This window comes from Arachis stenosperma, chromosome 2 (genome assembly GCF_014773155.1).
Source record: "Arachis stenosperma cultivar V10309 chromosome 2, arast.V10309.gnm1.PFL2, whole genome shotgun sequence".
NCBI lineage: Eukaryota > Viridiplantae > Streptophyta > Magnoliopsida > Fabales > Fabaceae > Arachis > Arachis stenosperma.
Window position 1 is genome coordinate 120219122 of NC_080378.1, and position 13790 is coordinate 120232911.

The 13790-nt window shown below is 26.5% G+C and overlaps 1 protein-coding gene across 2 annotated transcripts; it reads left to right on the plus strand.

Annotated features, from left to right (window-relative positions):
* Nucleotides 1–8521: 8521 nt before the first annotated feature.
* LOC130961795 (GDSL esterase/lipase At5g03610-like) lies at nucleotides 8522–13287 on the plus strand. 2 transcript variants are annotated; one of them, XM_057887803.1, is made up of 4 exons: nucleotides 8522–8718; nucleotides 9240–9437; nucleotides 11243–11514; nucleotides 12600–13287. In XM_057887803.1, exons 1-4 carry the CDS (start codon nucleotides 8664–8666, stop codon nucleotides 13110–13112), a joined length of 1038 nt encoding a protein of 345 aa, XP_057743786.1. In that variant the 5' UTR covers nucleotides 8522–8663; the 3' UTR covers nucleotides 13113–13287. The 2 variants fall into 2 exon arrangements, with proteins under 2 accessions (XP_057743786.1, XP_057743787.1); XM_057887804.1 differs by having other exon boundaries at nucleotides 9249–9437.
* The last annotated feature ends 503 nt before the right edge of the window (nucleotides 13288–13790 follow it).

Below are 13790 nucleotides of genomic sequence, written 5' to 3' on the forward strand. Positions count from 1 at the left end.
TTTACCTGTTCTTTTTTTTGTGACAATATACAGAACTCGTATACATGCATGAATGAATGAAGCTTTTTAACCAATGTTCTACATTTATCAGAACTTAGTATTAAAATATCACTTTTAAAATTAATTATCTAAATATCACTCTTCTTATATTATGATAATTAATTATCGTGGAAATTCAGGTGCAGTCAACTTTACGTGAATTTGATAACTGAGAGTCGTTAGATAAAAATTTAGTCAAATTATTTAAATTATTTAACGGCACTCAACTATCAATTTCACGTGAAGTTGACTATACTTAAGTTTTTACCTTCTTATAATAAATTCCAACAAAATAGCACATTAGTAAAAAAAAAAAAAAAACTCATGAATGAGTCTATGTTAAATAAAGTTATTAGTTAATGATGATATAATTTAATTTGATTATGAGTGAGTCTGAACCATTTTATTTTTTGTTTTCACTAGTATTCTACCATTGGATATTATATATATTTTTATTTAAAAATGCTTCGTAGCATGCTAAAAATTGGCAACTACGTGCTTATATATATATATATATTGATTCATATATATATATTTTTCCAATTAAATAATTAGTCATTGAAATAATTAAATATGTATAGTAGAATAATTAAATCTATAAAAAACGAATAATTAAATTTATTTGTAGCAGTATAATATATTTTTTTATAAGATGTCAATATATATTTTTATACGCGATGATCAATGATTAATAATCGATTTTTTGTATACACATAGTATGATAGTATGATTGATTTTTACTTTTAGTTTAATGACTACAATGATATTTAAATTAAAAGCTCATATCTATTAAATACACTAACAACATTAGCTAGTTTTTTGAGTTTGAAGTATGAATTATATATCCTACATTTTTTTTCTTTATTTAAAAAAAAAAACAAGACAATAAGGATCAAAGCAAAACCTTTTTAATGATAGAGGAAGTTATCACTAATTTCAAAATCTTAAAATCTTAAAGCTAAGATAGATCTAACAGTTTCATAAGTACAAGCTATGTTATCAAATCGAGTCTCCAACCACCGCATGAATTCTTTTTTTTTTTTTGGTCATGGACTTGACTCTTTTTATTGGTTAGAATGTTGGGCCCAGACACAACAAAAGAAAACTACAAAAACTTTTCGTGATGGGTAAGGTATTTCGGAAAAATAGAGGATCCAACATAATAAAGGAAACTAACACTAAGTTTGTTTTTGAGAACATGACAGGATAAGACACTGAGAACAGAATGGGATAAGACATTGATGGATAGAGACACAAAATTTTGTATTCTTATATTCTGTTTTGTGATAAACTAGAATAAATTATGAAAATCTAATTTATTCTCATTTTTTGTTCATTCAAAAAATTTGAGATGAAAAATATAATAATAAAAAATATAATTATGAAAAATTAACAAGAATAATAAAAGAAAACATAAAAAATAAGTTGTGTCTTTGTTAGTATTTCCGTTTTCTTCTTATCAAGATGGACATAAAATATACTAATTCATGTCTCTGGACACATTATCTCTGTCCATATCTCTTCTGCCAAATACGATGTTTTGTCTTTGCGTCCTTGTTTCAGTGTCCTGTCTCTGTAAACAAATACAACCTAAGGTCCAACAAAACATATTAAAAAAATATAAAAGATGAATTTCATAATTCTTTGAGTAATGAAATTCAGCTATTTTGCAAAAAACAAAACATCGGCAGTCCAATATTAATTAAAAAAAAAAGAATAAGGTTGCAAGTCTTGTTCTTATTGTGTTTTTCGGTATATTCTTAAATTTGGTTTTGCAATGCAATTTTTTTTTTTAAAGTAGAACTTGCTTTGTCAATAGTCTTGATTCCACTCATGATTTTTAATGAGCAAGCGATTGTGACTACTTTAATTTACTTTATTCTATATTGATGATTACATCACTATTAAAAAAAAATTATTGTACTTAATTAGTAGTCTAGAACTCTCTTTCAAGTTTCAACAGCCTAGATCTTACATTATCTTAATTAACATTATCTTAAAAATGATACACAACGGAAGGAAAGTAAAATTACACATGATTTTTTTCCATTTTGTACCAAATATTCTTATAAATATAATTATTTATATGGTTTTACTTAACAATTTAAAGTTCGATTCATGTTATATTTCATAAAAAAAAAAATTCAATATGAGACAAATAATGATATATAGAATTCTCAATCTCTTCTTTTTTATTATTATTATAAATTTTGTATTATTAGTATTAAAAAATATAGTTAACCCTTACTTGATCATATGACAAACTAATAATTAAGTTAGTGTGGAAGGTGTATAATACATAAAACAAAAACTCATTAAATTAGTCATTATATATTTATTTATAAATATATGATGTATTATTAATTTATTTTTATTGTATATTTTATATTTTATTGTATATTTTATACGAGTAACTAATTTAATAATTAATTTTTCTACATGTAATGTAATGTAAATATAAAAAGAAACAAAGAAAAAAAAAGAGCGAAAAAGAAGAGAGAGATTTGTTTGATGAGTGTATTGAAAGTAGGTGGAAATTTAGGTGTAATCGAGTTGACTTTATATGAAGTTGATAATTGAGAGCCGTTAAATGATTTAAATGATTTGACTAAATTTTCATCTAACGATTCTCAGTTATCAATTTCACGTGAAGTCAACTGCACCTGAGTTTTTATCTTGAAAGTATGACAAAATCAGTTACAACTCACATTATTGCTATATATAAAAATAGAAGTGAGGTAATTAATAAGCTAACAACCTCTAACACTTATAACAAACTAATGCTTTCTTATAAACTAATTAAGTACTTATCAACTCTACTCTTGTGTAAGCGATCTTTATTATCGATCTAAGCAGTTTGTTTTTAAACGATGATCTATTAATGTGTTAGGGATCACATTAACTAGTAATAGAAACCTATTAGACCACCAATTACTTAGATAATTAAGAATTGATTATAAATTTTTGAACTATAGAAGATTATTTTGTCTTTTAAATTAATAGTCATGGATGAAAAAGAATATTTACTCTTATTTTAATTTTTATCTCATCTTACTATATTAATAGTGTGCACACTTGTTACTAGTCAATATTATTTTGCATATTTTTTATGATTTCTGATAAATTAATTCCCATCTCCATATACACAAGGTTACTTGCCGTATATATTTTTTTTAAATACATAGAAAATTTCGATTCTCCCAAGTTTCCACTGGAAAAATAATTGTGCCTATGAACAATAAACATAAATTAGTATATGAATATTGGGTTCTAATAAATTTTGTATAAATTAGTATATGAATATTAGGTTATAATTTCTCATTAAAAAACAAACTAATATATACAAATCTTAATTTGCTGTGAAACTATTTATCACAAAAGCTTAATATTGTGTGAGTATATGAATATCTAACACGTTTTCTTAAGCGATATTTATATCTACTTGCTAGCTAGTAATTAAATAATTAATTTGCTCATCATATTTATATATGTAACAATAATTTAATTAATTATAAAATTTTCATGGGATGCATGCAACTAAGTATTTGGGAGTAAAATCAGCAGTGCCCTACAACTTGAGGAAAATGATGCAAAATAATATGGAATATGGAATAAACTTTGATACCGAAACCACACCAAACATGACAACAGAAATTGATTTCTTTGAACAACTCATCAAAGACAAAGTTTACAATGCCTCAGATCTCACCAACTCTTTGGCTTTGTCTCCGTAGCTGGAAATTATTACAAATATTACTTGGCTACACACACTAATAATCATTCCATTTCGGTTGAATTGAATTTTGATGCATTATCGGTGTGAAACTATTTTATATGTACATTCAATTACATAATGTTATATTAATAAAAATAACTATTTTTTACATTAACTACATAAATAATAACCATTTAAGAGAACAGTTGTGATTGCACGATTTACATTATCCGTATATTGAAATTGAACTCTAAATATAATATCTTAATATATCACCCAAGCAACATATATAATTAATATATAATTTTTTTTTTTGAGAAAACAAGGTTGTTCTTTCAGTATATCTTTTTTTTTTTTTGGAAATTAATAACCAGGATATTTAAATTATGAGAGAAGAATAATAATGTTGGGCGTAGCTAGCAATATAATAAAACTAATTTTGACATACATTAAATTAATTAGAAAAAGAAAGATGCCTTGTAAGACTGGGCTGGAACAAAATGCGAACCTAGTTTTTGGATTTTCACTAATGATGATTTTTTTTGTACTGCTAATCTTGTTTGAAAGTGCTTGGACTTGTGCATGCTATTATTATTGGAATCATATCACATATAACTACTAATTATTAATATTAAACATATAATAAAATATTTTCCTTCAAATTACCAAAAAAATATATTTTTTTCTTCACGCTCTTCTTTTTAAATGTACTCCATTAAATTTATATTTTTATCCAATTGTATCATCATGTGAAGCCACAATTAATTATAATTATTTTTCTTTTTTTTGTTTTTTCTTTCATCTCTTTAGTCAACAAATAAAATAGTTATATTATTCCATTGCAATTTGGTGATTTACTTTTGTTAAATACTAGTGCTTATACACTACAATCGGTCTAACAAATTGCGGCGATTTTAGACAAATTTAGCGACAGTTAATACAAAACTGCTACTATATAAAATGAATTTGGCAACATTTGTTATTTTCCGTCGCAACAACCGCTGCCAAACGGAATTTAATTAGTTAGGTAGTTTTTAAAAACCGTCACAAATAAACTGCCCTCATATGCTAGAATTGGTGTAGTGTTATGATAGGTAAATATTTTTTTTTCTAACTTTATACTCTTGTATTTATTTAATTATATTCATGTGTAGAGTATACTACCATTAATTCACTCAGTGTGGTTGATCAATTTAATCCGAATCCACAAATTGGGAGTGCAAAAAATTGTTGTTGGTCTCACAACCAATTGTGTGCCTTACCCTAATGACATCCCAATCCTCATTCCAACAATGCAATGACACAATCAAGTTCCTTGTGAATTTACAAATTAAATGGGTCAACTCGTATAATTTGCGAACTTAAACTAACCGAATTTGGGTTATTGACAATGCTTATTATTAGTTTAGTACTTGACTAATGTTTATTAGAATAAGCCGGCAAAATTTATTTTTAAAATGATTAAGAATTATATATACACCATCTATTGGTAGAAAAACAAGTACTTTAGTTTTCTTTCTTTTTCTTTATAAGTTAGTTGGAATTTGAGAATGAAAGTAGGTCAGAAAATTTGTTTATTTATTTTGTTGTGTTATTATATATTAGTGTGGGGTTTGAATCGACCAATTCATTTATTTAATTTGGTTAAAAACTACACAAAAGAGAAATGACAATATTTCCTTCTAAAAGAGATTCTCAAAAAGAGATAGGCCACAAATAACAATCATGGCGTGTATATATATATATATATATATATATATATATATATAACCGACCAGAACAAAAAAACAAGATAAAATCCAGAACCAAATATGTTGACCTTAAAAAATAGCAAATAACTAACTCATGCGATCGACAATGAAGTATTTGGGAATTAATTAACCAGAGTAACATGAAAATAACTAATTAACTTCATTTCTCATATATAATATAATATTATTTCCTAAAAAAAAATTGTAATAAATACCTCTTTGGATAGCGCAGCCCTTATTTAGTTATATAACTTAATAAAAAGCGCTTATTTAATATAAATTCAATATATAATATAATCCTGTAAAAGTCAACTAACAGGCATAACTGGGGATACCCAAAATAAATAAATAAAATGTTTCTGAAATTATTTTAAAAAGTCAATTCATATATTATAAGTTGTCTTACATTATATAAAAGATATTTTTCACATCTAAATAATTTTGGCATCCAAATTTATCCAAGCAATTTTAAGTCACGTACTTTCTTCTCTTTCTCTTTCCTCACGCTTCTTCTCTTCTCCCTCGCGCTTCTTCTCTTCAGGCTCGTTTACGCACGGAGCATCTTCTTCTTTAACTTCTTTTTCGCGTTCCTTCTTCTTCACATATTTTCTCCTTATTGTCATTCTTCTGTTGTTGTTGCTGCTATATTTTTTGTCTTTTCCTTCTTCTCTCCCTGGTGAAGAAGCAGTAGAAGGTTCGCTTTGGTACACAAGACCTTACGGTTTTGTCTTTGACGATAGGGACGATAGCCGAGACCCCCCACACTCACTCGTCAAAACGCGTCATGCTAGGGAGAGGTATCCACACCCTTATAAGGCATACTTCGTTTCCTTCCCAACCGAACATGTTATTATAGTAAAACAATTGCATATTACTAAATGAATGAAACATTATCCATTATATAAATTCAATTTTGAACAGCTTTCTGCATAATGAACCGAACACATACTCACGGTGAAACAATTGTATAGTATTGAATGAACGAAACATAATCCACTATATAAAATCAAATTCAAACAGCTTTCTGCATATATAATAAACCGAACGTGTACTCATGGTGAAACAATTGTATAGTACTGAATGGACGAAACATAATCCATTATATAAAATCAAATTTAAACAGCTTTCTGCATAATGAACCGAACACGTACTCATGGTGAAACAATTGTATAGTGCTGAATGAACGAAACATAATCCATTATATAAATCAAATTCAAACAGCTTTCTGCATAATGAACCGAACACAAACTCATGGTGAAACAATTGTATAGTACTGAATGAACGAAACATAATCCATTATATCAAATTCAAAACACCTCTTTCTACAATTTAGAGATTATCAATTCAATCCAGATTCAGAACACCTGCTTCCATTCAATTTAATTCAATTCAATTTAGCAATTGCATTCCATTCAATTCGATTGAAAAAATAATCCATTATCAAAATGTTGGTATTGTTGGTGATGACGATGACGAAAGAAGAGAAGAAGAGGAGAAGGAGAAGGAGGAGAAGTAGAAGAAGAATCTGCATGTACGAAGAAGGAGGAGGAGGAGGTATACGTGAATTTGAAAAAAGAAGAAAATAACGTATGTGTGTATGTATTTAAAAGAAGAAGAAGAAGCGCAGGAGAGAAGAAGAAGGAGGAGGAGGAGGAGGAGAAGCGCGAGAGAGGAGAAGATGATAAAGCGCGTTAATGAAGCTCTTTTAACATTTTTTGTTCTCATTGTTTCATTTATTTGTATTATATCAATTTTTTTATAATTAATAAAAATTAAACTTGAAATCTTTAAATAATTAATTCTTTGATATTATGTTATTAAATTTTTCATTTTAAGAATTTAAATTAATAAAAAAATATAAATGATTATATATTAGTTACGCGTTTATCATATAATAATCACCAATCTAAAATCCATGAACATTAAAATGATGACTTGTTCTATATAGGGTATGCCATTGATGACCACAAAACGCAGCCCTAATTTTAATTTGAAGCACATGTTCCGCGTAGTATAGCTTAGCTTTATCCATATATTTATCATCATTTTGAATGTTCAGTTGCCTTTCTTACATGGCATTGGAGATAGTTAATTAATGAGCATCAAATATTACATTCCTTTTCAATTCAACGATTACAAAGTGTACTTTATCTCCTTGACTTTCCCCTTCTATCTATATGAAAAACTAAGTTTTAAGGGTACTGATATACTAATATTTTAATAATTTTTAGTTTTTAATCTTAATTATAAAAAATATATATAATTAAAATTAATAATTAAAAATTATTAAATTATTAATATATTAATATATTTAAAAACTTTTTTATTTATATATTATTATTTTTTAGTAGAAATTCTTTAATTAAATATTGATTTTTTTAGAGAAAATACATAAGTCATACTTTCTTTAAGCTTAAGAAAATATTTTTTATTTAAAACTTTCATAATTAAAAAATATATGATTACATTTTTTTACTATTTTTCAACAGGATTATCAACTTATCCATCCTGAGTTTCTATGCATAATGTTTAATTGAAAAATACATTTTTTCCTTTTAAAATAATTTTTACCTATTAACAAAAGAAATGAAGACATGCTTATAAATTTTTATGAATTTTTTTATTATTTTTCATAAAATCAATTATTAAATTTAACTGTATAAAATATATATTAAAAATAAATTAAATTATACATGTATTTATACAAATACATGATAGCTAATTTTAGTAACTAATTTTATTTTATATATAAATAATATTTTTAATTTATTATTATTATTTTTTTTCTAATTGGTGGTCATAATGGACCAGGCCATGCTTTTAGACTATTCTTCCCTTTTATTTTCCTTCCGTGTTTAAACTTTAAACCATATAGCTCAACGACAAATTTAAACACATTATTCTTATTAAAATATTGAATTGGCGTTGTCAATTGTCATCATTAATTATATGTTATAACATTTTCATTCTCGTCACTATAAAAACCCATGTCTCCATGCTTCAATTCATCAAGCCACTATAAACTCATTCCTCCTTTCTCTCTCAACAAACATATATATAATCATCATTCCTTCTAAATATAATTCTAACTTCATTAATTAAAAAGTAGCATTGGAACCAACCCTACTCTTAGCTTCTTCATATTCAATTCACTCACCATGGAGTTACCCAAGCAACTCTTTTTCTTCTTCCTCACACTTATATTTCTCTCAGGTACGATTATTTTTTTATCAAAACTATTTACATATAGTATTATCAATTCTACTATATTTACATCCTTTATAATAAGGTGGAAACTCAAGTGCAGTCGACTTCACGTGAAGTTGATAACTAAAAGTCGTTAGATGATTTGACTTATTTGACTAAATTTTTATCTAATGACTCTCAACTATTAATTTCACGTGAAGTCGACTGCATCTGATTTTTCACCTTATAATAAATACTGTTTTAATATTAATATTTTATTGTCAACTAAATATGCATTTTTTTGTTTTATTAATTAAAAAATAATTTAAATACACAATTAATTAGTAACAATCATATTTTTATACAGGTATCAAAAGTATTTGGTACATTATTATTATTATTATTATTATTATTATTATTATTATATGACTTGGTTTCATCATTTCATGTATTAATTATGCTTGACTAGTTCATGAAGAACTCATCAACAGATAAAATTAATAATATAAGACTTTTAATTATGAAGTATTATTGATTAATTATGATAGGAGATATAGGGTTGCAAGCTGAGGCAAGGGTGCGACATTATGGTCCAACAAAGTTGTTTGTCTTCGGAGATTCATACGTTGATGCTGGAAACACAAGAAAAGATCAACCGGGTTCATGGAAACAGCCTTATGGCATCACCTTTCCCGGTAAACCCGCCGGAAGATTTTCCGACGGCAGAGTTTTCTCCGATTACATTGGTAAGTACCGTACTTACTATTACAAATTTGACTAATTAATTAAGTTATCAAAAATGGTTTAGAGTGACTAGAAATTTGAAATATATATTATTTCTTCACTTTGATTTTGTTTGAAGAACTATGATTGTCTCTTATCAACAAGTTATAGCTTAAATGGCATAATTTTTTCATACTTTTATAAAAGTTGTAGGTTCAAATCTCTTTATTTTTAGTAAAAAGAAATTATGATTGTCTCATAATATATATATATATATATATATATATATATATATTTAGAAAAATCTATTCGATTTAATGTTAATGTACTATTTATTTTATAAATATTTATAAATATTCATGTTTATTTTTGGATATAAAAATGGTATATTACAAGTCTTTTATCGCTCAAAAATAAATTTTTTAAATAATTTATAAATGTAAAAAATCGCTTACTTTATAAGTTAGTATGTTAAAATTAAAGTAGATCTATTTTATCTCAATTCTAATAAGTTAAACTCATAACAATTGAAAAGAGAGATAAATTTATCTAATATTTAATTTTAAATTATTTCGTAAAAATTAATAAAAATTATGAATTTGAGGAACTACTGTAAAAATTTAGTCTCGTTTTATATATTAAAAGGACTCATATGTAGATCAACATTGCATCACTTAAATTGTGTTAATTTAATATATTATGATACAAAATAAATCACTCAAATAATTTTATTAAATTATTTGAAGCACAATTTCTCTTACTAGCTAATACAAAAAGTATAAACTAATTTTATATTATATCCTTAATTACTTTGCTTACTTAATCAAGGAAAGTGATGTTTTTTGGAATTTAGATGCGTTGGTTTAACTGCTTGTATATTAGTTCTCATTACTAATAATTAAAGTTTATGAAATATTAAAATAGTGGGGTTGGTGATAATATTGGTATATTTCTGTGCTGGCTTGTTACTTTTTCTTTCTTGTGATATTGTCTATAAGATTTTATGTTTGTGTAGTTCTCTTTTGCTAATAAAATTCTAAATTATCATTTTCAAAAAAGGAAAATTAAAAGAATTAAATATTCATGTAATAATGTTTCACCTTTTGATCTGTCCTAGATCACATGCAATATAATATTGTTCCTGAATGCATATTCATTTTTAATTAATTAATCTCAATTCTCACGTGGTATCAACTATTGATCAGGCTTTTAACACCGATACTTCTCTCTTTATATTACTACTATTATTTACTTATTTATTATATATTTATTTATTAGTCGTTTATTTCGTATAATGCACTCAAAAGTCAAAATAAGCTAACTCTATGCATCATGCATGTATTTATATAGTGGCGCTTTTTTTTTTCTCTTTTATTTCAAGAAATTAAAACTTTTATCATCACATACATTACCTTTAATTTCTGAAATATTATAAAGAAAAGCATTGCCGTTATATAATGTCAGCTCTATTAAATTTTTTTAATGCGCTTAAATAATATTTTTTATTTTTTTATTAGAATTTTAGTCCTTGTTTTTCAAAAAAAAAGAATTTATGAAAAATTCGCACAAATTCCAAAAAAAAACATTATTATGAAACCATTTTTTTATGCTAAATTTTATTTTTAAGGTTAACGAGAATCAACATCTAGACCTTCTAATGTAAAAATTTTGATAGCATCACATATTTTAAAATTATTTTTCTAAAAAATGTAAACTAATAAAAAATATATAAATAATTATATCTCTAATAATTATTATTCTATCCTATTCTAGCCTTTACCGATTATTAATAATTTTTAATTAATTCATTTTTTTAATGTATATGCAGCCAAGTATTTGGGGTTGAAATCACCAGTGCCATACAACTTGAGAAAAATGATGCAAAATAATTTGAAATATGGAATGAATTTTGCTTATGGTGGCACAGGTGTCTTCAACACAACATCTACAAATCCAAATATGACAATCCAAATTGATTTCTTTGAAAAACTCATCAAAGAAAATGTGTACACTGCCTCTGATCTCAGCAACTCCATTGCATATGTCTCTGTTGCTGGAAATGACTACAATTATTACCTTACCATAAATGGCTCTATTCAGGTAATTAATTAAATTAAGTAGATTTTTTTTATTTGTGTGGAAAGTGTATGTTTATATAATAATAATAGGGGTAAATCTGTAATTTAAATTTGGTCTTTATATATACTTCACCAAAAATTGTTATCTCTTGACTACTCTTATAATAAACCTAGACTTTTTGACAATCAAATTAAATATTGAATAAATAAAAACTCTGATCTATAATAATAATTCAATTAGCTTAATTAAGTGATTAAATTTATAAATAATTAAACCATATATGGTTATAAAAAAAACAAGAGTTTGGTTATTAAAAAGTACTAGTATTATTTGTGGTCCCAAATTTGTTAGAATTTCTAGCTTACCCACTTCTATCAAACAAGTACCATACTTGAATATCTAAGGCTAACAAATAATAAAGTATAATATAATAGATTTCCATAGTCATCCCTAGATATGATGACACTTGCTACTATGCCAAACATATATAAAATATTTAAAAAAATGAAGAATGTAACATCGTTCTAATTAATAAATTTTTTCAACAAACTTTTGTCCGTTCAAGCAAGCAAAAAAAATTAATTTTATATATAGTGATATATATTCAATTATGGCCTACCACAAAATAAACTAGTTGTTTTTAGATGATTGATATAAAATTCAAGCATTCAACCACTTTTACTTATTTATAACATGTATTAATTGATGAATATTAAATATTAGAAATTTAAACTCTTTTAAGATTTGATTAGTGTTCTAAACACTACTAGAAATCAAACAAATTTTGGGATAAAATTAAGATAAATTTTGAACAAATTAAGGATAGATATTTTATTTAAACAAAAATTTGAATAAATATTTTCTATTTCAAAAGTTTTTGTTGTTAATTTATATTTTGTCTGAAATTTTGTTGAAAATCTTTTTTGTCAAACAATTTTTCGATAATCTTTTAATATACATTCATCTATCAAGTTTTTACTTATTAAGATATATTTTAGACGAATTTTATACAGATTGATATTGTTTTTTTTATTTTTTTTGCGACGGTTATCGAAGATAAATAGATCTTATTATTAACTTCTTACTATTTTTAATTTTTTTTTTAGGGTTTTCCATCATACATTGCCTCAGTGATTAATCAAACTACCAAAGACCTAATCCAAATCAAGAACTTGGGAGTAAAAAAAGTTGCAATTGGTGGCCTACAACCACTTGGATGCCTCCCTCTAATCACATCAACATCCTCATTCCAAAAATGCAATGAAACCTTCAACAATCTTGTTGCTATCCACAACAACCTCTTGAACCAATCCATAACCAAATTGAACCAAAGTTACAAGGGTGGTTTCTTAATCATTGACCTCTTTGACTCTTTTACCTCAGTCCTTAACCACCCTAAAACCTACAACCTTCACAATGAGTTAATCCCATGTTGCTTAGGAACAAGCCAAGGTTTTACTTGTGGAGATGTTGATAACAACAATGTGAAGAAGTATAAGGTTTGTGAAAACCCTAAAACAGCTTTCTTTTGGGACCTTTTTCACCCTACACAAGCTGGTTGGCATGCGGTTTATAACAAGTTACAAAACATGAATGCTCTTTCTCAACTTCGGAACTAGACGAAAGGAATTGAGTTATTGAATTTAAATATATCAATTTTTTTTAGTTGTTTTGTTATTTATTAGTTAATTGAAAAATGTTTGATTCTTGTATCGTTAAGAGAAAATTAAAGAGTATCTGTCACTTTAACCGATTTGTTAATGTATTGAATTTTTTTTCTTTTATGTATTAAAAGCTTTATGAATAAATTATTCATACAAAATGACCGATGTCTAATTATTAATGTTTTTGGTTTTTTTTTTTTTTTTGGACCTGGCCCAGGTCACAAAACTGACCCGGCCTATCAAACAGAACCCGATTCGCCCCCCAACCCCATCTCCTTCACCCTCGACCCTAACACTACTATCTTCTTCGTCTCCTTGCTCTCTGATCGAGTCTCTTGTTGTATGGTACAACCATGTCTATTCTCCTCATCCATCTGATGCTGCCTCCATTTTTGGAGTAACCCCACTGGATCATCTGGGTGGGTTGTCTCTGCCTCAGTCATCCTCTGCCTCGAGTCTTCCCCCCTATGATCATAGTCTTCTGCACTCCTTCGTCTCTCTGCTCTCTCATCTCTACCAATGTGGTTGCTCCTCTCCATGGTTCGCCGCTGCAACACAACGGATTGATGGTTCTCTGCCCGTTCAGGTAGATGCATGGCTTGATTATCCCTTCCTCCCCTCAGAGGTATGTTC